This window comes from Pteronotus mesoamericanus, unplaced genomic scaffold (genome assembly GCF_021234165.1).
Source record: "Pteronotus mesoamericanus isolate MK-2021 breed Mesoamerican mustached bat unplaced genomic scaffold, CSHL_Meso_final contig_317, whole genome shotgun sequence".
Classification (NCBI taxonomy): Eukaryota; Metazoa; Chordata; class Mammalia; order Chiroptera; family Mormoopidae; genus Pteronotus; species Pteronotus mesoamericanus.
Window position 1 is genome coordinate 1,846,571 of NW_026555133.1, and position 27,021 is coordinate 1,873,591.

At 43.5% G+C, this 27,021-nt stretch overlaps 1 protein-coding gene across 1 annotated transcript; it reads right to left on the reverse strand.

Moving 5' to 3' along the window:
• Positions 1–9,108: 9,108 nt before the first annotated feature.
• ZNF594 (zinc finger protein 594) lies at positions 9,109–16,528 on the reverse strand. Its single transcript, XM_054575672.1, has 2 exons — positions 16,483–16,528; positions 9,109–11,120 (listed from the first exon to the last, which is right to left on the reverse strand). Exon 2 carries the CDS (start codon positions 11,098–11,100, stop codon positions 9,109–9,111), a length of 1,992 nt encoding a protein of 663 aa, XP_054431647.1. The 5' UTR covers positions 11,101–11,120; positions 16,483–16,528.
• Between the last annotated feature and the right edge of the window lie 10,493 nt (positions 16,529–27,021).

The window sequence follows — 27,021 nt, forward strand, 5'->3', positions numbered from 1 at the left end:
AGCATTGGAATAATACAGTAAAGTTTATTAGCTTCAAAAATCTTTCAAATGTGCTATCAAGTTCCCTTAGAAGATGGCTGCACTAATGAAGTGGAAATCTTTGGGTCATTTCATATCTCCTGCTAGAACAGGGTGCCACGATAAAGGAAACTGACAGGCAACTTACAGGATCATAAGTAAAGGCCCTCAGAGGGGCTGATGAACAAGGCCAGGGGATGATAAACATGTGAGGCCAGACTACTCGGCATGTGCAAAAACACAGCTGTTTAACAGCTATTTCACACTTTGGGCTGCTCAGACTGACTACTCACAAGAACTCTACTGCATTCACTTTTGGCACCAGCTCCTGCTGCTGCTGCTGCTGACAGATCGTATGTCAAAAAGTAGCAGACAGGACTGAGCAGCTTCACTGTCACCAGACACCTGGCCACAGTGATGAGCAGGTCACCTCACCGATCAGGGCCTCCTTGCCAAAGCACTTAACGCTCTCATGACCTGGACCCCACTGGACTGATAGGCCAGGATGTGATGGCTTCTTCACAGTTTGCCCTTGGCCTTGGAATTCTCATTCTTCATTTCTACATGAGTTTTCTGTGTTCTATGTGTTTTTCTTCTTTGAGGAAACACATCCTCAATTTTTTATGTGTTCATATTTCCGAGGCAGTGGGTGGGAGTGGGAATTGCACTAATGGGGATCCAGCAGGCTTAGGGTCTGGTTTCAGAGCTAGGCCTTGAATTAAGGCACTTCACCTGCTGGTCCCTAATATTCTCATCTGTAAAATGAAGGGAGTTGAACTAAATGGTCTCTGAAATTTCATCCAACCCAATAGTTCTTTGATTCTTTTAAAAATCTAACTTTATATATCTTCAGTGTTCTTTAATCCCTTCTTTATTACACTAATACTAATCACTAATATTTATAAGTGTTTACTATGTGCCAGGCACAGTGCCAAACAGTTTACATCTTTATTTTTACAGCATGTCTTTGATCTAGGTACTGTTTTTAAAAACAGCTTTACTGAGTATACTTTACACACCATAAAATTCACCTATTTCAAATGTTGGGTTGAATGCTTTTTAGTTGATTTCAGTTGCACAACTATTAGTGATTAAAAGATGAGGAGTGCCAGAAGGGATATTAAGTAACTTACTCATGATCACACAACTGGTAAGTGCTAGAGCCCAAACTACAACCCTGGTCTGCTCTTAACCACTGTGCTGTGCTGTGGCTAGGTGGATTCATTACTGCCTTATTTGAAATCATTTGCACATTTTCTATTATTAATTGCTACATGGATTTGAATATAAATGGATTTACATCATGTGCTTGGGAAAAAACGTCACAGCCAAAACCCACCAAGTGGGTTTATTCTGTATCCCAGTATATGATCTCCCAGGTTTACACCTTGGCTTGAGAAACGGACTGTGCAAATAAACAGTTGATTATACAGCTTCCACATCCTTTCAGGTACTTCTGCTTCTAGCAGCCAAGCTCTTAGCAGACACTCTTTGACTTACCTCTTTCTGTAGGGTAATTATGAGTACAGTGTAATCTCAACTTGAATTATACCCAGATCATATCCTCCTCACATAAAACTTGGATGTCACCTATTCCTTTACTTCTGATTTCTGTGTTCACATAATTTCCACATTTACCCCTTACCAGCCCTTGATATAGATCCCAGTACCACCTCAAGCTCCCACCAAAGAATCTCACACAAACACATCCATGAGTAACATGGACTTCGCTGAAGATGCTGTTGTGTAAGAGGGGGAGAAGTGGATTCACGTCCTATCATTTTGTTCTCAGAAGTCTCTTGGCAAACTGCCAATGAAGTTCTTTCTCTTTGTCATCCCTCTCAGGGCTCGCTCACCCCAGCTCTTTTTTTTTGTCAGATAGCCAGTTCCTGTTCCCCTGTCCCTTGCTCCCTCCCCACCCCCACTGCCTCCCACTCTTCAGTAAAAGAAAAGGTCACTCAGTTAATTCACTTCTTGGGACATCCATTGTAAGACAATTTAGTGACCAAATTGTACCTGAGCATATTCATAAGGGGGCTAGGTCTCACATTTTATTTTAAGAAGAATCTTCCGACAAGGAATTCTGGTGAATGAAATTATTTTCATCTTATTCCCTGCCTTTGCCCACCTCACCCAGTTACCTCGGGAAGATTTCTCTCCTTGTTTGCCTCCTTCCCTCTCAATTTACTTGGGAGTCAAAACCTGATCATAGTTTTGACAGGTAATCATAATTTTGTGCAAGTAGAATTCTATCAAGAGAAAAAATAATTTCCTTAATTTTATACCCATTAGAAAAGAAAGTCTCAAAATCTCGACCTGCCTAAATACCCAGAAATACCCTTCAGAATTTTTGCAGCTATGTCCATGTATGTCTTTACCCTCTAACTAAGGAGTTTCACTAGTATACTAACTTTGGAGAAGTAAAGTATTTCTTTACAATTTTACTAATTTGATACCTTTCCAATGTTTACTATTCCAAAGTGCATTGTTTCTGGTCTTAATATGATGTTGTGTACTGTCCTGTTAAGTCCCCATCCTGTAAATTTCACCCTTACCTTCCCGAGATGTTGTGCTCTGTTAGCGGCTGGCTTTGCACAAGCCGCTTGCTCTTTCCTTGATCTGCTCTGCTTGGTGAGATCTTTCATAACAGGACAAGTGTTACCTATCTGTGTAGTTTTTCATAATTAACAACTTAATGTAAGATATTCTGATTGTTTGGATGGGCCAGTTTTAAAAATATCACCTTATTGCTGAGATTTCTGGGCTGGTGTTTATTATTGTTATTGGCTAAGACACTTTCAAAAACAAGTTTTCCAAGTGACTCCTGGTCTAAGGCAGGCCCCTAAGGTTGTGGGGTCAGGGATCTTTGAAACCCAAGAAGCTCTGCCTAGAAAAATGTGCATGTGGTTTCAGGGACCATCTGAAACCCGTCCTTTGACCCCATAGTCCTTCACGAGTTCCTAAAAGCACACTTTTACCTTAAGAAAAAAATACCAAGTAACCAATAACCTTTCCCTCACCTCATCCCCTCAGCTTTGGAATAAAACTATGTGAAAACGACCTGGCTGGGTGAACCCCTGAAAAGGGACGGGAGCTGGGGCCTCAGTAAAATCCAGTGGGTAGGGGCGAGGACAATTCTGGTAATAACCCGAGGAGGAGAGCCTCAGTAACGCGGGGGTGAGGGGTGCACATTCATCAGCGCCTGGTGGAGCACCTGCGACGCAATAGGACTTGCTCTGGGCGCGGGGCTCAGCGCTGAGAGGACTCGAACAATTTAGCGGCGGCGCTGAGGAGCAGGAGAGGCTTGGGTTCTCCCAAGAAGCAGGGGGGCGTCTGTGCCTGCCAGAGGGGGGAAGGGTGCACAGGAAGGAAGGAGAGAAGCAGCTTGAGAGCTTGGGAGCCCTCCAGAAGCCCCAGGACCTGGGTTCACTCCTTCCCACCCTCTTGGCCGTCCCTCCCTTGTCCCCTCCCAGCGGGGACCCGGCTGCAACTCCATTGCCTCCGGCGGTACCCCGGTTGATTTTTTTTTTTTTAATTGATTGTAACACGCTTTGCAGGCAGTGTTTTCACCTGGTGGACTCAACTTTGCCAGGACCCGCCAAATCTCCAAGGAGCCACCAGACGCGCTCGGCCTCCACTCAGCCTCCGGTACGAAGAGGTAGGAGCCCCACCAGGAGACAGGGGCCGACCCCTGACTGTGGTTGCTGCAGGAAGCCGGCCTCCCCCTCACCCCGCTCTTCGGTGCGCAATCTCTGCTGGCCCCGGGGCGGGACTTGGCCTGGAGGCGGCCTCCCGCTAGCCAATTAGTTGAGATCCCGCGGTGCCTTTTACTAGTGACCAATGAGGTCAGGATGTTAAAGACTCTGGGACCCCGGAGTGGGCAGGTTGTTTGCCACTAGTGAGCGCGAGCTGTATCCTACCTCCGAGTTCCGGGTGTGATGGCCCAGGACCTGGGCCTTTGTCTCAGCCCTAAGTGATTTGTAGTTTGTGAAGACGTTTCATGCCCCAAGGTGGGATTCAATAAGTAAACCTGCAGACACTTGAGGGATCCTCGGTTCTTTCAGACTTCCAACCAGGTCTATTAAAATACTCTGTTAATAACTATTTTTTAAGATTTAATTTAGTTGCAGTCTGAAAGAATAAACTCGGTATGGAAGGCAGGGTTGGCTTCAGAAAGAGGGAAGAAGGCACTGTCCTCTGGGATGGCGGGAGGGACTCAAAAGATAGCTGTGAAGGTGATGGGGACTAGGGCCAGCAGAGTTGGTCACTTGAGGCCTTTTGCTAAGAAAGGCGGTTGTGTGCTGGAATGGCAGAGGTCTGGGACAGCTCCTGGGCAGATCACCCACAAAATTCATCAAGAACAGAACAGAATGCCTCTATGCCCTTGGTTTGCTGGTTATGTCCAGCATTCTCTAAACTGGGCTGTGCGTGGGGAAGGTGAGGAACCATTCGCTACAGCAGGATGATAATCCACATTCTGCTCCATTGACTTCGAAGTGGAGGGACGGGGCATTCCAGGAATGCCCTGACTGTGGGAAAGAGCTGGGAAGGCTTCAAGACTCCTCTGGTGGAGCAGTCTTCAGGTGGAGTTCAGAGATTCTCTGCATCAGTGTTCACACTGGTGAGCGACCCTACTATTGTAATGGGTTCCACCTTAAGATAGAATTTGCACCTTGGAGTTCACAGAAAATTCACATGGGGGGGCCCTTTGAATATCAATGTGGACAGCTTCAGCATGCGAGCATCCACAGTGTGCACCAATCTGGGATTTACTGACTGTAGGACACCTTCATTCTGACGTGAAACTTTCTCCGACTTTTCCTCTTCTCTCCCGGGGTCAGTAGACTGGAAATGCCCTTTGTGTCAGCTAATTTTGTCCTGCTTCTTGAGGACCGGGCTGATCACAAGGAAGAGTAAACCACATTCAGCCCAGGGTTGCCACTCAAAAATTAATGAATGAATTCAACAAATAAGAGGTTGTAAATGATGACTTGGGTATTACAAACTTAATTCACTGAAGGGGTAGCATCATGATGTCTTTGCCGTTGTTTATTTTGCTATGCAAATCCTTTATCCCCCAAAATGATGGTGATGGCACTAAAGCCCTATATCACCCATCTAATCTAAATAGTATCCCTTTATGTGACATGGGCACAGATAAAATATCAAAAGGATGAACCAAAACTCTTCTTTAGCTGAGGGAATTGACACACTATTCCATTTACTCAAATATGAGATATCCACAGGCTGCATGCATGCACGCATTTCTTTAACATTCTTTGTTGCTCCAGGCAACAGAAGGGAAACTTCATTGAGGCCCCAGGGCCATGGGGTTCAGACAGGAGGTCAGCTGCCCTGCTGAGGCAGAAGAGGGGCTTTATTTGGTCTTTTTTGGGGGTGCAGGTCGTTGGTGTAACACTTGTGGTAGGTCGCCGTGTCACCCAGCACTTCCTCTGGGGCTGCAGCCATTGTCCAGCCCGGGTGGGAGGCAGGCTGCAGTGAAAGCGGACAGCCAGGCCCTCCCACCCCTGTAGCCTCCCTGGTTAACGCGTGGAATCACCACCAGTGGAGTCCTCCCCTCTTCCAGACCAGCCTGGAGCAGGGCCACCCTTCTGCCTGCCTGAGCCATCGTCTCTCCTGCTGTCTGAGGCGTGGCTCCTTCCACCTGGAGTCACTGAACCTGCAAAGACCAGAAAGACCCAGTCCCTTCCCGGTGGAGCTCTGTCTAGTGGAGTGACAAGAATACCATGATGACTGACTATGATGGCCATGGCCTAAGGGGGCACAGTGGAAGCACTTAACCCTCACTGGGTGAACATCAGGGAAGGTGACCAGAGTAAGTGAGGCCAATGTGAAGGAACTGGGAGACAACACTGCAGTGCCGAAGGAAGTGGGCTTTGGAGTCAGGGAGGCCTGGATTTAAATTCCAGTTTCTTCATTTACAGGTTTTGACTCTGGGCAAATTATTTTGCCTTCCTGACCTTACTTTCCTGTTTAGAAAACAGTAGTATTCATCAATTAATATGGAGGCAAAGAATGCAAGAGAAAATTGGTGTTAAGTCCTTATCACAGTACTCAACACATAGGAAATACTAAAACAAAACAAAACAAAACAAAACAAAACAAAACAAAAAGGAGTTAGGTGAGGGGGGAGGGAGCATTCCTGGCAGAGGAAACAGCTTGTGGAAAGGCCATAGGGGAAGAGGGTAGCGCCTAGGTCCTTGGGGAGCTACAGATAGTTCAGAGGTAAATGTTGGATTTAGAAAGGTAAGCACCTCGCAGAAAACCTTCCCCAGCAAGGTCTAACTCCCCACTGCACCGTCATGCCTTTCCTTTGTGGCACTTACCATGGCTGTAATTTTAGGTATGATTCTAATTAAACTCTCCTCTGCTCCACCGGGCAGAGACTGTTGTCTACTTCTGCTCACCCCTCTTCGTATCCCTACCCTGTACCTGACACATATTAGAAGCTCAGTATTTACTAAGTGAGTGGATGCATGGGGCCTGATCAGAACACTGTAAGGGCTGGGCTTCAGGCTCAGGCTAGTGGGAAGGCACTACAGAAGTTTGGAGATGGGTGGCTCTTCAGATCTGTTCTAAAGAAAGGATATTCAGGCTGCTCTGTAGAGAAGTGGAAGGAGGAGGCATGTTAGGAGTCTGTGGTAATAATACAAGCAAGAGATGATGATGGTGGTCTCATTTTAAGGGCATCAAAAACTGAGAAAAATGGACCAAATTGGAAGATTATTGGGTAACACTGCCTTCCTCTACTATACTCATAAGCTCTTTCCCCAAGGTGGTAGTAACAATCTTGTTTCCTATGAAATATTTATATAATGGGATGTCTTTTAATCCACATTCCAATCACACCTGTTCCTCAAAAAGACTTGGAGTTTACGTCTTTAGCTATTTAAGGTCCCTTTCAATACCCTGCACATCCTTATAAACATCACTCTCAATGTATAAGGTAAAGGGCATGGAGATGGGTTTGTTAGAATAAATTCCTAATTCCTTTTGCTTAAAAAAAAAAAAAGAATAAAATGTCTCAGTTAGCTAAAGGTTTTGATTAGTTAAAATCTGGAATCGCTCAAAAATGTTAAGTATCTTTAATTTTTAATCCAGGTGTATCATTGATAATAGCTATTTTGAAATCTTTTTGCTTCCTAAATATATTTAAAGATACTCTGAGGGAAAAAGAATATTAGTTTAATGATATTATTAAATAGTTTTAACATTTGAGGCAGCGATGGGAGTAGGCAGGCTTTCTGCCACCATCCATGGGCAGCCAGCTTTCAGGGATGGTGTGGATGGGCTTCTCCACTCCAAGACATACCACTACTATTTAGGGTGCCCCTCTGGGGACGCCACAGTCCCCCAGTGCCTTGAACTTTAACAGATTCATATTCTGTATACCAGTCACAAGACAGCACTGTATCTTATACATCTTACGTTTTGCTCGTAAATACTTCATCTTGTTTTAAAATGATTACAGCTCCAGATGGCATTCTGTGTGTCAACAGTAAATTTCAGTTTTCTCATTTAAACCTTACAATTACTCCATGAGGTAGATTATTTTATCACCATTTTATTAGTAAGAAAAATAAAGATCAGAGGGGTTGTATAATTTGCTCCAGTCCTGAAACCAATATATCATACTGGGATTCAAACCTATGTCTGTGCTCCTTCCACACCAGACTGCCTCCTAAAACAGTTAATCGAATGAAAGCTTTCTATCAGTCCCCCAGGACGCACTGCCACTGCCCACATCACACTGCAATGCTCGCGTAAGTGGCCCCAGGCGGCTGGTGTCCTAAAGATCCATGGGCAGGGTTCCTCAAGCACGGCACTACTGACACTTGGGGCCAGGTAATTCTTTGTTTGGGAGGGGGGTAGGGCTGTGTATTTTAAGATATTAGCAATATCCCTGACTTTAGATGTCAATATTTTCAAGTTGTGACACCTAAAATGTCTCTGGACACTGCCAAATGTCCCCTGGAGGCAAAACCATCTCATTTCAAACCACTGACCCCTTCCACGCATCTCACAAACTACGCTGAGGAAAAACAGGTTGAAATTCTCCTCACCTTGCATTGTCCCTCTCAGTAGCTTTCTTATTTGATGACTCATGGAAATCCAGATACAATCTACCAGTAGTCCAGGGTACTAGAACTATTTGAGGACTAGGTTTGCACAGATCGGCAGGACCTAATTACCAAATCAGTTGGCAGCTTAAATGATGACCTGTCTTCAGAGTTCTGTTTTGACTCCCCAATTCTCAACTAAGCTGGGCCCCCTTACAAAGTCCTGGTTCAAGAGAAAACCACTCTCCTTACCACCTCCTGACCTTTCACAGCAGATGCTTTCTTCTCATTCCCACCAACCCATGTCACCTAAGTGCTCAGTCCCAGCGCTTGGCCTTATCCTAGTCCCAAAACCTACTGTTCTCCTGTCCCTGCCTTGTTCATTTCCTGATGCTACCAGTGGTCACAGCTGTGCCTCTGGGGAAACGCCTCACCTGGCTCTTGTGTCCTCCTGGCCTTCAGTTATCTTGTCACGTCGCTTCTATTATTTTTGGTTTCCTCTCAATTAGCGATTCCTTCTAATTAGCATTGTCACATATGCATGAGAAGATTTTTATAAAGATGGGAAAAAAGAGAATATGTGCTAAAACACCTACCTAAGGGGAAGAATTCATTCCAGAGAAAGATTTAAGCACACTAAAGTACTTAAGATTTATACTGGTTACTAGACTAGGCAGTCAAGATATAAAGGGCTCCTTTTAGGAAGAATTTAGTTTTGGGGTTGTTGCCAATGTGATTTCTAATGATTTAGTAACAATAGAAGTTGCCTAAAACACTCTCACGTCATTATATGCTGGGGACCATAATTCAGTATAGTTCTGAGGCAGAAGAATGGCTATTTTATGCCAAGAACTTTTCCACCTGACTATACTTACATGTTTTCCATCCAGTAGGATTCTTGTAATGTTTTCCTTTCTTCAAATGGTTTTCAATAATAAACATCCTCTATAGTGCAATAAGAAGTGGTCTCCACCAGGCTTTTCCTACATTCATTAGGTTGTACAACCTGTTACAGTAAGTCCTGCATGAAGACCCTCTCACATTCCCCAAGTGCCTTTCCAGGATGAAGTTTCTGATGTTTCAGGAAGGCTGTGCGCCCACTGAAGGCCTTCCCACAGCTGCTGCATTCAAAGGGCTTCTCTCCGGTGTGAATCCTCTGGTGACTAACAAGGTGTGAGTTCTGACTGAAGGCTTTCCCACATTCAGGGCACTCATAGGGTTTCTCTCCAGTGTGAACACGGTGGTGTTTAATAAGATCTGAGCTGCCCCTGAAAGATTTCCCACATTTAGTGCATACATAAGGTTTTTCTCCACTATGAATTCTATGATGTCTCATAAGGTCTGAGCTCTGACTGAAGGTTTTTCCACATTCTTTACATTCATATGGTCTCTCTCCAGCGTGAGTGACCTGATGTGTGATGAGCTCTGAGCTGCTCTGGGAAGTTCTACCATGCTGATTACCTGGACAAGCTTTCTCTTTGTGGTGAATTCTCTGCTCTTCTTTAAACAACTCATTCTTGCTGAATGTTTTCTCACCTTCTTCAAGTTTCTCTCCAGAGTGAAGTCTTTGATGTTTGAGAAAAGCTGTGCGCCAGAGGAAGGATTTTCCACATTCCTTACATTCATAGGGCTTCTCCCCACTGTGGATTCTGTGATGTTGAATGAGGAGTGAACGCTGCCGGAAGGCTTTCCCACATTCTTGGCACTGGTAGGGTTTCTCTCCAGTATGAATTTTCTGATGTGTAACAAGGTGAGACCTCTGGCTAAAGGCTTTCCCACAATCACTACACTCATACGGTTTCTCTCCAGTATGAATTATCCAATGCCGAATTAGATCTGAACTTCCCCGGAAAGTTTTGCCACACTCACTACATTCATATGGCTTTTCTTCCCTATGAATTCTCTGTTGTTTGATAAGATCCAAGTCAGAAGTGCAGGCTTTTTCACATTCCAGTTTCTTTCCCGTATGCAGTCTCTGATGCTTAAGAAACGTTGTGCGCCCACTGAAGGATTTCCCACATTCACAGCATTCATGGGGCTTCTCTCCACTGTGGAGTCTCTGGTGTTCCGTAAGGCGTGAACGCTGCCGGAAGGCCTTTTCACATTCATTACACTTGAAGGGTTTCTCTCCAGTATGAATTCGCTGATGTGTGACAAGATGTGAACTTTGGCTGAAGGCTTGTCCACATTCATAACATTCATATGGTTTCTCTCCCGTGTGAATTCTGTGATGTATTATAAGATCTGAGCTTTGATTGAAGGCCTTCCCACATTCATTACATATATATGGCTTCTCTCCGCTATGAATTCTCTGGTGTAGGACAAGGTTTGAGCTCCCCTTGAAGGCCTTCCCACACTCTTTACATTCATAGGGATTCTCACCACTGTGAATTCGCTTATGTCTAACCAGATTAGAACTCTGACTGAAGTCTTTCCCACATTCGTGACATATATAAGGCTTCTTTCCTGTATGAATTCTCTGATGTATAATAAGATTTGAACTTTGATTAAAGTCTTTCCCACATTCATTACATACATATGGTTTCTTTCCCGAATGAATTCTCTGATGCATAATCAGGCTTGAGCCCCGATTAAAAGTTTTTCCACATTCTTTACATTCATAGGTTTTCTTGATATTATCAATTTTCTGATGCTCAGTTACTTCTGACTTCTGTTTGAAGCTCTGGCCACAGATGTCATATCTGTGGGATCTTTCTCCAGCAGAAAGTATTTTTCCTCCTTCATTATATCCGTGGCCCCTCTCTCCTGCAATGGCTTTCTTGGGGATGAGATCCACTTCCCTGATGGCTCTCTCTTTGGAAGGAGGCTGCCTCACTGCATCCTCTAAGGGGCTTACCCAATGCAGCAATAACCTGTCCTTGGGATCAACGTTCTTGACTAACCCACCTTCCTGGGAGATCTGCCTTTGGAGCCTTCCTGATACAGCCCTCGCTAAATCTTTTTCTTCAGAAACTTTCATCTTTGTCTTCCAGTTCTTCATCTTATTCCTGGTCTCAGAATCTGAAATGATAAGTAGGCCATTCTGTAATTCCTAAAATATAAAAATCACCTCTCCCTATGCTGGGAAGTTTAAGGAGGAGGAACAAAAACACTAGAGGAGGACTATTCCTCACTGAGGCTGAGATTCAACCCTTTTTAGAGAGACTGTGGCTACCACAGGAACACACAGCCTACTGGTAGAGAAAATGTTTGTCAGGTGCAGGCTGGAGATGGTGTGTAGAAGTGGTGGGAAAATTCACTGGAGGAGGTGGGCAGTCTGGAGCTGGCCCCAAGAAGTGGCCTTTTGGATGGGGTAGAAACTTGTTGGATCCTGTGTGTAATAAAAAAGCACACGAGCACCAGGAAGAGTTCCGTTCTTTTTCAATGGCCTTGCATTGTCCCTCCAGCATCCTCCACTGACAACTGTCTAAAACTTGTGCCAGCCGGCAAAGGAGAAATTGTTGAGATTCAGTAACAGAAGCAAAGCAAAGCAAAGAAAGGGATATTTGGGCTTGAGAGACAATAAATTAATAACTGGCACCCTACCCTTTCTTCCCAATATACCATGACAGTTAAACAAATCTGAAACTATGTCTCAGAATACAAATATTTGCCTGTCATTTTAATAGAAATCAATTCTCCCTTTATCACATCTGGCATTTTCCTTTCTGTTATTCAGGGGGAATTGCCTCCTTTTGTATGGGAATTTTGTATCCTGTGACTGGAAGCAGATGAGCTTACTATTTTTGAGAGCCTACATCCTCAAATCCCTGACCTTTCCCACACAAAAACAGCTCCTTGAGAGAGCCATTTCACCTTGGCCCTAGTGCTATAAACTCTCTAGTCATTAATCTTTTTTCTAATAAATAAGAAGCAACACAACATAGTGATTAAGAACATAGGCTCCTAATGGACTACAGGACCACTGCCTGTGTTTGAATCCTGGCTCCATCACTTCCTGACTGTGTGACCTTAGGCCAGTCCCTGGAGCTCTTTGTGCCTCAGTTTCTTCACTCTAACATGGAGATAATAAGAACGTTTACCTCACAGTTGTTATGAGAATAAATATATGTAAAACATTTAGAACAGTGCTTGGCATGTAGAAAGCACTATATAGGTGGCAGCTGCTGTTATTATTACTATTATTATTATTAATCTTTACCCTTTAAGCCCAAGAATTATCATTAAGTAAAATGTCCCTAGCACAAACCTCCATATCCAGGCTGGATTTTATTTAAATAACAGTCAAATAAAATACTGGAAGGAATTGGCTTTATCATAATTTTCTCCTAAAGTGTTTTTGGTTTGTTCATTTGATATACATTCAAAAGTCAGAAACAGACTAAAAGATGGTAAAGGTATTTCTCAGAAGCCACTGAAAAAAATGAAAAAGAATGACAAATGAGGTGGATTTCATCTTAAAAAAGAGGGCCATGTACAGGCATCTCCCAAAGGTTCATATTTCTGAAGGCGTGTCCAGTGGCCTTCTGATTAGAGTGAAGGGATCTAGAGGGCGGCAGGAGGGGAGTCATGGAGAAAGCAAGGACTGTCTCCACAGACAGCCAGTCTGACATGTCAGAGCGGCAGGACGAGATGCCAAAGGGGGAGCCATGCTGGCAGGTCGTCTCTCTTACCTCCCGCCTAGTTTCCGCTAAGGAACTGACAGAGGTTAAGCAAGGTGCAGGGGTAGTAGATGGTGTGATTCCTTCACATTGTATTATGAAAAGTCTGTGATCTAAAGGGCTTTATCTTGTGCCATGCTGATCTCCTGGAAACCAAAAACTTGAGATATGGCTATAGGTTAGAGGAGAAGGTGTATGTGGGAGCAAATCTGCAGGAAGGTTCTGAAGTGCCTTACCTCCGTTCCCTCTGCCTCTTCCCACAGTAATCTTTCAAGGAGAGCCTGACTCATTCACTGCTCGGTCATAATCATTAAGGTAACTGTGTGGGAAGTGTGCTTGAACACAGGTGGTGGTGGTTGTTTTAGGAAAGAAAGGAACATGAATAACAGAGGGATTAGGAGCATACACCCCAGAGGAATACCAAAGGAACTGACATGAAGCATCAGAGAGTTCTCCACTGTCTGAAAGAACAGACAAATATAAGGCTTCAAAATAGGTTATAGGTTATAAAACAATAAAAAGTGAGAATTTGAGAGAACTGAGAAAAGAAATGCAAGAGAAAACTAAAAGCATTATGCAGAAGAAATTCACCTAAGAAACAACAAAAATAATCACTACAGGGTCATGAGGAGGTCCAGAGAAATCATACAGAATGAAATGGTTATAAATACAATTATAGAGAAGACCAGTAGCAATAGAAAGATATTCAAATACATACGATTAGTGTTCCTAACAAAAAGAAAAGAACAAAGAAAAAAAACATTCAAATAGTTAACAGAAGAAACTGTTGCTGACAGGAAGACTTGAATCTATTGGAATGGTGTGTTGTAGCCCATAAAAAGTTGATATATAACAGTCAACACCAAAATATCCCCTGGTGAAGTAACTAAATTTCAGAAACAAATGAACAAATGGGCACTTAGGCAGTTTAAAGCAAGTAATGTGTGAGAGAATTTCAGGTTGATTTTACACTTCTCCACAGTTACACTCAATGCCAGAGAGAATACAGTCAGCCCTCCACACCCTAGCATTCTACAACTGTGGATTCAACCAACCACTGGTTGAAAAATCTTTTTTAAAAAAGTTACATTGTTGCTGACATGTACAACATAGTTAGGCATATGATGGTTGCTTCTATACTGAACATGTACAGACTTTTTCCTTGTCATTATTCCCTAAACAATAGAGTATAACAACTATTTCCAATGCATTAGTTATTATAAGTAATCTAGAGATGATTTAAAGTAGATAGGAGGATGTATGTAAGTTATATGCAAATACTACACTATTTTATACAAGAGATTGAGCATCTGTGGATTCTGGTATCCACAGGCATCCTGGAACCAGATTAAACCCCGATACCCAGGGATGACTGTATAGTAATGTCTATAAAGTTATGAAGAGAAACAAAGTGTGCTCCCCAAATTTTTTTACCCAGCAACATGCACTTTCATGTTAAAAGCACCAGAAAACATTATCTGGTAGGAAAAAAAACCTCACAGAATTTGACACTCATTAGCCCTCTTTTTGAAAAGAACTACTTGGTTAAAATATAGCTGATAAAGTAATAACTTAAAATAAACATTAAGGAATTGAGTGAAGGTTGTAAAAAATATGGATGGTGAGCACTGAGTTATTTTAAATGAAGAACTAAGCTTAAAATAATTGGAAATTATTTTCGTAGACCAAGAAGTAAGTGATTTAAATAATGATGACGTTAAAATAATTATAAAAATTGTACTATGAGGAGGAGAAGGAGTGGGAGTGAGTATAAATTGGGCTACTTATCTTTCATGACAGAAAATCAACAGATACCATTCAAGTGACTTAAACTCTTAATGTGTTTCATAATCATATTTTTTTCATAATTTTAGAGGAAGAATCTTTTAAAATTACACTTTTTCCAAAACTTTTTTGTTGATTATAAAAATACTACATGTTTATTACAGGAAAATAAAAAACAGAGAAAATAAGCCCTCATAATCCCTTGACCCTGCCATCCAAAGACAGCCATTGCCAATGTTTTGCTGTACACGAAAATGGGATCATATTATGCAGGCCCATTTTGTCTTCTTTGCCCGACTTTTGGTATTGGAGCCGGACCCTGAAATATTTCTCCTCTGTCATCTGGCTTCGTCAGTAGAGGGCCCTGAAGGAGCACTGTAAGCCATACAGAGCAAGGGATTTCCCTTCCTGATATTAGTGAGCTATTTTGTTTTCTGCCGGGCCACCAAATCAACAGATGGAAGGCTTAATAGCTTGTGGTGGACCACCTTTGGCCCACCCAGCAGGCCTTTCCTATGGACTATACCCTACAGTGAATTTCTCTGCATTAGGCAGGCCACTTCCATAGACCAGCTCTGGCCTATGCCCTCCGACAAGCCTCTTCACCGCCATCAGGCTATGTGTCTCTTTGGCAGCCACAACCTCTTAAAAAAATGTCTGAACCTCAGCTTTTAGCTGTGAAGTCCTCTTCTAAATTCTTGGTTCCCTCCTTGTTTGCTCTCCCTTAATGAGAGGTAAGGCTGCTTCCGGCATTATTGATTTTTATGTTCCTTAGAGTCCTCTTGTAACCCTTTTAGTAGTTAACTACCTTTTACTAGGTAAACATTCTTAATATTATATGTCCCCTGTTTAAATCACTGGTATAGTTTTTATCTCTTGACTGGATCCTGGCTGATAATGAATGCACAGTATAATTTCACCTTAGATCTAGAACAAAGTGAAGATGATATAAGCAAAGTAATAAGGGGGCTACAAAGGGGGAACAATAAATTGTTTGGAAATAGTGATAAAAGTGCTCTTCTATATGAATCATTAGAATCAACCTTTGCCCCAGACATGGGTATGGCAAAGTACCCAGTCTTTGTAGCTCTCTCTTCAGAGACAAGTGGCCCCACTACTCAAATTTTTCATCCAATTCCATAGGGAGTAATTTAAGGAACTCTTTCCCTCAGAGGATGTCTGAAGTAGAAGGGAACAGAATCTGAAACAAGGGCTTGATCAGTGGTAAGTCTTCCTCCACAGTCCAATTTAGCTGAACTCAAAGTTTCTGGGAAAAGTGCCTCAGTGTTCATGTCATTCATTGATTTGTCTGCCTAACATACATTAACTGGGTACCCACTATGTTCCAGACATTGTACTAGGTATTGGGGATACAAAAGTGAACGTTAGATGTGATCTTCGCCCTCAAGAATCTTCCAGTTTAATGGAGGGGAGACATATGTGTAAAAGGATCATAACAAGATAGTGTGATCAGTGACCAATAAGATAAGCACTGTCTACTATGGGATAGCCTAGAATCAACAGAACACGGTACCTGCATGTGGGCAAAGGAAGAAGTCAAGAATGACTTTTCAGTTTTCTGACTTGAGCAATGAGTGGGATATGGTGCAGTTTATGAAGACAGAGGACACAGGAAGAAGAGTAGATTTCAAAGGTGGGAGGAGTAGGTCTGAAGATTTGAAGATGAAGAGAGTTTTGGTCATCTATTCGTCTAACAGGATTAATAAGACAGAGATAGAGAAAGCACAAGGAAAGTCAAGGAGCTGTGAACTTCTGATGTGATGGGTCAGGCTACCTATCCTTTAACAAAGAGCTGAAGAATCTTGCCTCCAAGGGTCAAAGCCATTGGGAATCCTTCATCCTCTAGTTCCACTCAGCTCTTGAAAACACCTTTCTGGTTTGTTTTTTTTTTTTCCAGCTAAAACTCAGAGAACTTAAGAGTGTATGGATTCTACATTAGAGGATAGAGCCCTTACCCAGTAAGACCAGCTCTGCCTCTTCCTCACAGACTCCACTGAGTGCAGATCTGGTGTCCAGTATCCTCTCATGATTCATTCACAGCTGCATCCTGTAGCATCTTGAATTCCTGAAATAGAAGTTCCTGCTCAAAAACTGCCCAGTTGTGAGCCAGTATCCTCTCTTCTCTTTTTAAATCTCTACTACTTCCTGCATTACCCTTGGTCTCAAGAGCTCATCTAGCCACTCCCTTTAAAAATGTATGAGACCAAGTTCCAAGACAGTGGTGGAGTAGGTGGACGTTACACTCATGCCCTCCCAGGACCAAACTGGAATTACAACAAAAACATAGAACCATCAACCTGAATAACCAACTGAAGACAAGCTGAACAGAAGTCTTAAAACCAAGGATTTACAGAAGAAGCCACAGAGAGATTGATAGGAAGTGGGAGGAGACGCACAATGGGCTGGCCCCACACCCATGGGCTGCAGCTGATATTCGGAGGGATATCTCCGCTGCAAAAGTTCCCCCTGAGGAGCGTGAAGTCTTAACCCCACACTGGGCTCCCCAACCCAGAGCACCAGAGCCAGAAGAAGTACCCACATAACATCTGACTGTAAAAATCAGCGGGGATTCTGTCTGCCAGGGAGAGACAGGAGTCTGCTAGGGACATAGGAGCTCTTTTAAAGGGCCAATGCACAGAATCTCGATCACAGCCACTCACTCTTGCTTTGGTGGAGGGAGGGCAGAGTGGACTAGAGTTGCTTAAGGAGAGACTGGGGTTTGTGGTTCTGGGGAGAGAGCTGAAGGGACAGCTGCCAGGCTGAGTCATTCCCCATACTGCAGATGCCATCTTTCTTGGTTGGAGCACTCCCCTCTTTATGGCATCAGCCTGGGGGAATGCAATAGCCCCTCCCTCCAAACTCCCTGTCACCCCATCTTTCAGAGCTCACGTCCATCTGAGGAGTCAGCTGCCTGGGAAGGGGTGTAGAGGTCCGGGCAGACTCAGGGGGTTTCAGTGACTGAGTTGTGTGGCTCTGGGGTGAGGGCCACTCCTCCCTCCTTCCCCCAAACCTGACTGGTACTCGCCCACATGGGAGATCCACTAACCCCGTCCTTCTGGACTCCTGGTGGCCCTGCTCTGCTGAACTTGGGCTCTGGGCAAAATCTGGGACAGACTGAGGTGTGTGGCTCAAGGACAGGGACTATTTTTCTCTCACGCTGCTGACTGGTGCAGTCCTCTTTTCACAGTCAAATCTTGGTCTGTCTGGTCTGGATAAACTCTGCTTGCCTCACTCTGATGATTTCCTGAGACCATGGCCCACCACAAAGGTCTGCGGGCACCCAGTAAGGGGGCAGCCAGACTTGGTATACACTGGGACATCTGCTGAGTGGCCTCAGACCCAGCACTAGCACTGAGATTGAACCCGTATCAGTCTGGCAAACACCACATGCTTCTACCTGGTGACTCACTGAAAACCTTTTTCATGCATCTTGAGTCACTGAAAGAGTCATGGACAAAGGGATGGAATGGAGAGAAGCATAGTACATGGAAAAATTATGGGGGATTCCAGAGCATGGGTTTGCTTTTAGAGGAATCGTAGAGTTGGACTATTGATTCAGTGACTGCCAGAGGCTCCTTCAGCGACTGAAACCATCAGGCAGCCGGCAGGCAGAGGCAGGCAGATGCAGATCTCTGGGTGCCTGGGGCCTTTTGCTGACCTGTCCCCAGATTTGGTGGAAGCCAGCTTTGGCGCACAGCTTGGTCCTTCCCGTGCACATGCAGGCCCAGCAGAGGCAGCCACAAACTGTGGATCACTTTTAGGTCCAAACAGGTTGCCCAGAGCCAGTTACAGGCTCTGAGGGATCTGTTCTACGCCTCTCTCCTAGAGCCGGGTGACAACCCATGTGTTCCCTATGCTGTAGATGTATTACTCCAGTCTTTGACTCAGTCTGCATGTGGCACTTTCCCTGTGTCTATCCCGTCACAGAGCCATCTTCTTATAAGGAAACCAGTCACACTGAATTAGGGGCCCATGCTACTCCAGTATGACCTCATCTTACCAAGTTATGTCTGCAACAACCCTCTTTCCAAATAAGATCACTTTCTAAGGTATTGGTGATTAGGACCTTAAGTATCTTTTTGGGGGGACACAATTCAACTCATAACAATAGCCCAACTCTACGATTCCTCTAAAAGCAAACCCATGCTCTGGAATCCTCCATAATTTTTCCATATACTATGCTTCTCTCCATTCCATCCCTTTGCCCATGACTCTCTTAACTGTGATGCCCTTCCTACTCACCTCTGTCTACATCTGGAATCAAGAACTCAAATGGCTGCAAGAGGCCAGGCAGTTAATCAGAAGGAGTGCAGCAAACTAAGTGACAAATGACAACTGACACTTTGCTTCTGTGTCAGGGAGAGGCAATGGATTAGTGGGGACAAGGAATCTGGAAATTTCAGACTGAGTGTAAAGGAGTAACTTGCTACTCAACTCCTGCTAATGGCACCATGCAGGACTTGGGCCCTGTTTGGCTACATCTTCTGATTTTCCTAGAGGTACTGAAAATCTAGATTTTTGTGTGAATGGATGTCAAAGAAATTTCCTGATATAAAAGTTTGGCCACTAATTCAAATAAAAACAAAACAACATGAACTATGAAAATGTATCTAGTCAGATCTGACCAGGAGCCATCATTTTTCAACCTCTGACTTACACAAATACTTCCCACTGTTGCAGACACCTTAGTCAGTACCTTTTAACCATTTCAATCCTTTCTTTTTTAAATTGATTTTAGAGAGAGAGGAAGGTAGAGAGAGAGACATGGATGTGAGAGAGAACCATCCATCGGTTGCCTCCCCTATGAACCCTGACTGGGGATCAAACCCACAACCCAGATATGTGCCTTGACTGGGAATTGAACCAGCAACCTTTTGGTCTACAGGATGACACTCCAACCAACTGAACCACCCGGCCAGGGCACCATTTCAGTCCTCCTTAATTCATATTCATGTGCATGCATTAGGTGATGCTAAACAAAGATAGAGTCCCTGGCTAGAGAGGGGGCCTGTAACACACTCAGGCACACACCTGAAACAAAGTGGTAAGAGTTTATGAATTTAGCACTAGCTAAATAAGCTAAAAAAAAATGAGAAGCTTAAAAATGGAGGTAAGGAGGTGGCAATCCTGGAAGGCTTCTCAAAGAAAGTGATTTCTGAAGTTACTCCTGAAAGTATATGCAAACCTTTACAAAGAAGAGGCCAGCCTTAAATCGCTCCCTCCTCTGAACTCCAGAAGTGCGAATAGTTTAGATCAAATATTAGAACATGTCTGAAGCATGCAGTTCATTCCTGTAGTTCAGTCTAGTCTCCCCAGTGGGGCTGTCAGTTACTCCTGGAGCTTAGAAAACAGATCTTGTCCATTGTTACACCTACAAGCGCGCCTGCCACAGCGCTGGCCAAAGAATAGGGTCAATTTACGCCTGAGGATTGACTCTGGGTTTGGGGGAGGCGCAGTCTGCAATACGCACAGGAGGAAACTGGAAAACACTAGAGTGGGGTGTGGAGACAGCAAGGGGCCGGGGTGGGGGACGGCGGGGGGGCCGTGGGCAGGGCACACCGAGACCCAGAAGAGGGCCAAGGACACAGAAGGCCCAAGCCCATGCACCACGCACCCACGTCCCGGAAGCTCCAGCCTCTCCCACCCGGAGAAAAGAGGGGTCCGCCTCCTGCCTCCGAATATCTGCTGTCCACCCCGCTTCCCGAAGGGATCCAGGCACCAGGGTTCCCAGTTCTGCGAACGCAACGGGGTCTCACCTCCAGGCCACCCCCAGCCTACCGCTCCACTGGGGCCCCCTCCAGGGCCGCCGTCGCGCAGCCCCTGCTCTTAATTGGGGCGCGGAGCCAACATCTTGGACACCACGCCCAGGGTCGGGCGGCCACTTCCGGCGTGCTCCCCAAGGAGGCGGTCGCCCTACCCGGCTCCTCGCTTTCAACCCCGGCTGTGCCCACCAACCCGCATGTGCTCCCTCAGGCTGCCTCCCACAGGCTCAAATGTCTTCTCTGCACTGACTCGGCTGGTTTGGTCCTACGCTGGGTCTCGCGTGAGTCGACTCCTAGAGGGTCCTGCACCGCGGAGATTGATGCACCTGCTGGCGTCAGCGCCAGGTGCGCTTGGTTACCACCGAGATGAAGAGTCCTCCGGAGGTCCTAGACTTGCCTACGGCCGGGCTTCAGCCCCGTCGGTCCGGGTGGACTACCCCATCAAATAATTTTACATTTTTGTTCTGTCTTTTAAATATTCGCCCCCCGCCCCCCCGCCGCTCTCCCCTCCCGCTGCATGCTATTGTGGTCTCATAAAGAGAGAAACAAAGATAGGATAAGTTCAGAGGTCAGAAAGTCAGACAATAGCTGACCCACCACTAATGAGCTGTGTGGCTTGAGTCCCTTTTAATGGATCGTCCTCTTCCTCACTGATTTTAAATGCGGATTAACTAAATTTACATATGTATTTGGTTACGTATTTGAAGTATGTTTCTGTTCACTTGTTTATTTTTCTCTGATCTCTTCTAATCATTGTGAGGTTTTAAATTATGTTTTAAAATCTGGTAGGACTAGTCCTCTAACGATTTACTCTTCTTTTTTTCAGGAAAATTGTAACCATGAATGTTTTCTCGTATTTCTTATTTCCCTTTAAAATAACAAAATAAAGGGTTTTTTTTTTTTTTAGCTTTAGTTTTGTTCTAAGAACCAAGATCAGAAGAAGAATGACAGTGGAGCTGCAGGCAAAGACAGTAGCTACATTTTTGTTGAGAAATATGAGGTCATGTTAAGAGTGGTTTATTTTGACTTTTTAGTCTTTTTTTTGAACAAATAACTTTTTTTTTTCCTGATCTTTCCTGGGCTTAACTTGCTGCCCCTTTCAGAAGCATGAGTTCATTATGTAATTTATTTGTTCTACAAATATGTGTGGAGTGCCCGCTCTAGGTCAGTCACTGGTGATGCAGTGTATGTTGAGCAAAACCCTAGGCCCTCTCATGGAGCTTGTGAGGAGATATTTAAATAAATCCACGAATAAATAGGAAACTGCTCTGCTGGAGAGTACACTAAGAACTTATAAAAGAAGATTTGACCTGCACAGGAAGGCCTGTGAAGACCTTCTGGAATCTGGCTTTCCTTGAAGAGTTAGGCAGACGAAGGACAATGAAGTAGCAGAAACCTAGCTCTGGCTAGAGTGTAACTTGTCTCATGTAACAGAAAAGTCAGGGGGGTAGACAGGCTTCAGGAAAGGCCAGAATTCAGGGATTAAACGCTGTCATCGGGACTCCTTTCTTTCTCGCCATCTCTTAGTCTTGCTTTTCTCTGTGTTGACTTCATAGATTTTTTTTTCCACATGGAGATATGTTTCAATGCCAGGATTGCTGAAGGAAAGCATCTATAGCAATTACAGAAAAAGGGAGTTGGCTTGGTTCTGCTTGGATCCCATGTCCAAACCTGGACCAATCATTGTATCTAGTGGATGAGGTACTTTGATTGGCCAGCTTGAATTACCTGTTGGGATGTAGGAAGGGATCCATGTTACTACATGGCCCACAAGGTGATGGAAAGAAAAGACAGTTTTTTTTGTTTGTTTTTATTTTTACCAGAAATATGAGATAGCTTTTTGGACAGGCAAAGTAGCAGATGTCTATTATGAGAGGCCACAGGGGAACAGAATTCATGGCAGCAGGAACTACATGTACAAGGTCCTGTGGCAGGTGGCAATGTGCCTGAGAAATAGAAGACCAGTGTAGGTGGCTGACAAGAGGGCGCTCCGACCAATGGATCCACCCAGGCAGGGCTGAAAGCTTCTTAATTAACCATGGCCTCTTTGTTATAGTTATTACTATTCTAGAATCATAAAGATAAAAGGCCCTCTGAAGATCATAACCATCTTTTTAAAACATAATCAGCCTTCCTTCTTCCCTTCCATCTTCTCTCCTTTCCCCCCACCTTCCTTCCACAATTATTACTGGACTCCCATATGTGTTAGGCATTGAGAGCATAAAATTGAACAAAAAAAGGCATTGATAGAAGGCTGTGAATTTTTTTTTTTTTAATTAGGAGCAAATGTTATCGAGCAGTTACTATGCATTGCTTTTTTTTTTTTCTGCATGCAGTTTTAAAAATCTCTCATCATGTAAATTAGGACCAAGCAAAGTCAATGAAAGAGGAGAGGAAGAAAAGGGTATTTATGTGAACAAAATAATCTGTTAACTTGTTTTAACCATTGATTTTGCTGTATGATGTGAGAAATATTAACAAATTTACCAAAATTATCTTAAGAAAATCCTCCAGTGTAGATGAAAATTACAGGGGTAACAAAGAGATCTACATTGGTTATATTATTTCTAAAAAGGCCTTTAAATAACTGATTCATTTTTAAAATCTTTAAAAAGGAATTACAAAACACCTCCAAACAAAATATGGGCAACATTTTTTAACAACAAAGGCCAGTCTGCCCATAATGTGTGGACTTCTCAATGCATCAGTAGATGGCAGTGGTTTGCAGCCTGTGTTGATTAACAGGTAAAATACAGACACTTTTACGTTTAGATATTAGAAAAATATGTTTACTAGCTATACAAGAACCATGTGGCTTTTGGTCATTCCTACCCTGTGACTTAAATCTACATCTGTGAAAAAGATGTTCACAGAATAGAGCTAAATTTTAAAGCAAGTTGCAGAACAATATTTGTATTTCCTCTCTTATTGCTTCTCTCACTTCCCTCCTTCCACAGATGTTTATTGAGCACCCACCGTGTGCTAAGAGCTGGAAGTATGTAGTGAGCAAAGCAACAGCAGGGCAGCCTGCATGGATCTTGTAGTCCGCTGTGGATGGACTACAAGATAGACATTGGTTCCACTTTCTCATCGTAGTAAGTGATGCTACAAAGAACATCGTTATTCACGTGCTTGAATTTCTCTAGGGCAGTGATTCTTAAAGTGTGGTCTGGGCCATGAGATCAGAAATATTTTTATAACAGTACTAAGATGTTATTTGGCCTTATTCATGCTTCCTCTCTCATGAATGTACAGTGGAACTTCCCAGAGGCTGCATGGTGTTTACGTGGCAACAGAATGACTATAGAAGCAGACAGGAGAATCTGGATGCCTTCTATTAAATCAGATATTAAACAGTCAAAAAGATCTAACATAATGCCATTCTTTTTTACTGTTTTTCTTGAGGAAACATTTTATTTCTATTTTTTTAAAAAAGATTTTATTTATTTTTAGAGAGAGGGGAAGGGAGGGAGAAAGAGGGAGAGAAAGAGCAATGTGTGGTTCCCTCTTGAGCGGCCCCTGTTGGGGAACCTGGCCTGCAACCCAGGCATGTGCCCTGACTGAGGATTGAATCAGCGACCCTTTGGTTCGCAGGCCAGCACTCAATCCACTGAGCCACACCAGCCAGGGCAAAAACATAATTATTTTAATAAAAATGTTATTTATATTAACATGATGATTTATTATTTTAAAATTAACTAATAAATATTTAAAATCTTTCTCTATTTTAATTTCCAATTAGCTAAATGTCAGTAGATGTCTTCTGTATAAATAAAATCTCTTTGGTGTCCTCAGTCATTTTTAAGAGTGTAATGGCGATCTTGTACCAACAAGTTCAAAAGCCACTGTTCTAGGGTACATCTTCTAAAGTGGGGTTGCTCGGTCACATAGGGTATCCATACTTTCAACTTTACTAGATGCGGCTAAATTGCACTCCAAAGTGGCTAAAGCAGAACTTAAAAAAAAAAAATCTGTATGTATTTGCGGTTTTTTTCAGGAAAATCTCAAGTTGTAAAGAATTGTGAGATTCTTATAAACTAGTCCAGTGATACAACAGAGATTTGATCTATGAAATGTTGGTTTAATATCTTTTCTAAACAATAGTAAGAAATGCAAGGTAATATTTATTTTTCATGCATTCAGAGGAAATTTTTCTTGGTCACTGAAAATAGCATTGTAGAGTGTCAACATTAAATATATCGGAAAATTTATTTTTGTTTGTGCCTCATGGGCAGTAGAGGTTAGAAGTTATGCAAATAAACTTTTTTTACCATCAGGGGAATTTCATTGTTCTTAAATACTACCTTCTGCAATTTTTTAAAAACTTAAGCCATGTTCCACTGACACCCAATTTGTAAAAAAAAATAAAAAAATGCTAAGGCATCTGATGTTTAAAAAAAATTCAAAGGGTGTTAGTTTATAGGCCACTTTGTAAGTGACTGAGGTTATTTAGTGTTGTTTTCTGATTGTAGAATATTTAAACTATTCAAAGGTAGCTGCTCTAAAACTTTAACGACACTAGAGTTTGGCAATAAGATGTGGGTAAATATAAAAAATTGAGTTTTACAGTGAAAGAACCAAGATGCAAGAATATTAATTGTCTGTTTCTTCCAAAGATTTTGCATCTGCTCTAGTAAAATGAAATGCAACCACAGTCAGTTGTTACCTGGTATTTATGGGGGAGGGCGTTCGGCGCCCAAGTGTAAATCTTGGTGAAGTTTCTTACTGCCGCTGGGCCACAGCAGAGTGTGCTGTGTGCACTCAGGGGTATGGATGGGATCAGTTGGAAACGGAAGCACAACACAAATTGGGGGCAAATCTGAGCAGTAATAATCCTATTGATGCACCATGCATCACAAAAAATTAATGGAATTTATTTTTTACGTGTTGTTAGGAGATTATCCAGCCCCTGGTGGGTCTAACTGAGGGAGCTGAGCCATCAGTAGAGAAGTTACTTGTGTCACTGTCCAGGCTCCCAGCAGGTCATAGTTTCTAAAATTGTTAATCCAGGTTTACTATGTTTAAATATGGAATTCTGTATGGTGGGTCATTTCAAGGGGAAGATAAACCAAAATTGCTGGTCTTGTCCTTTTGGAGTGCTGACTTAATTTGAACCACTTCAAGCAATAAAAGACTTAGAAATCATCTAATTCAGTTATTTATTTGATAAAATGAGACTTAGAAAGATCCCTTATTCATGCATTTGTTTGGAAATACTTTTTCTTAAGAGATTTTATCTATTTATTTTTAGAGAGAGGAAGGGAAGGAGGAAGAGAGGGAGAGAAACATCAATCGGTAGCCTCCTGCACGCCCCCACCTGGGGACAGGGCTTGCAAACCAGGCACGTGCCCTGACTGGGAAACAAACTGACAGCCTTTCGGGTTACAGGTTGATGTTCAATCCACTGAGCCACACCAGCCAGGCCATGGAAATACTTTTTTAACACTCCCTCTTTGTAGACACAGACTTAATCATAAATAAGTATGGTGAACATGTAATTTATCCCAAACCAGGACAGCTGAGAGTAAAACGGGGTGCTCTTAATAATTATGCTGAGACATCAAACAAAAGTCAAAACTATCATTCTGGGCAAACCTGAATGTAAAGTCACCCTAAGACATAATCCTAACCCTCAGGAGCCCCGTAGCTACTGGGAGGGGAGATGTGTAACCACAAGATGGGGATCATTATGCATTGTGATAAGTGCAAGAGAAATGCTGAGGAGGGCTGCACGCAGCCTAGTGAGGAAAGACCTCTCAGAGAAGGTGGTGCTCCCTCTGGGTATTAAGGGGTGAGTTGCAGTTTATCAGGTAGAGAAAGAGGGAAAGGGAATTCCCAGCAGGAGGAAGAAAACGTGTGAAGACTTAGCACCATTTTGATGCTTTCAGAGCTGCCAGTGGTTTTCTGCGGTCAGTTTGTGGGGGGAGGAGAGGAGGCGCTGACAGGAGCCCAGTGGGGGCCAAGCTCTCAGGGCCTGGCAGGGTGCACTTAGGCAGTGTGGATTTTATGCCTGTAGGCACGAGGGATTTTAAGCAGGGCCATGATCTAGTCAGACTTGTATTTTAGAAGGTTCCCTCTTACAGCAAGTCGGAGGTGAATTGGAGGAGGAGAGAGCAGTCAAGAGGTTTTTGTATTAGTCAGCGATGGTGGCAACAGTTCTTAAGGGACAGTGTTGAAAGCTTTTCAAAAATACTGGCTCATGTAACTAAAAAACTCCACAAGTATGCCTACATCAAGCATGACAACAGAAAGGAGCTCAGACAATGCCATTAGGATCTGAACTCTCTTCTTACCTCAGCTCAGTGTCTTCTGTGACAGGGTCTACCTTGAGAGTGTCAAGCCTGTTATTACAGCTTCAAATCCCATGGGCGAAAAGCCTGCTCTGGAACTCAGAGAATCAACCAGTCAGGCACTGTGGTCAAGGGAATGAGAATCTCTGATTGGCCAGCCTTAGTCTTGTGCTCTACCCCTGAGTTGGGGTGAGGCTCCACACAAATTGCACCAGTGGAGAGAAGAGAAAAAAGTGGATCCAACAGAAAACTCTGAGGCTTTTGCTGAAAAGAGTGGAACCCATATCGGAGAGATGAAGAGCAGGTTTCCACCATGGAGGCAGAGCTGGGTGGACCCCAAGGACGCTGCCCTGACCGATGCCCCTCCAGAGCTGTGGAGAGGGCCACAGAGCAAGGTCCGAGAAGGTCATCCTTAGTCAGGAGGGAGCCTTACCCTCTTTCT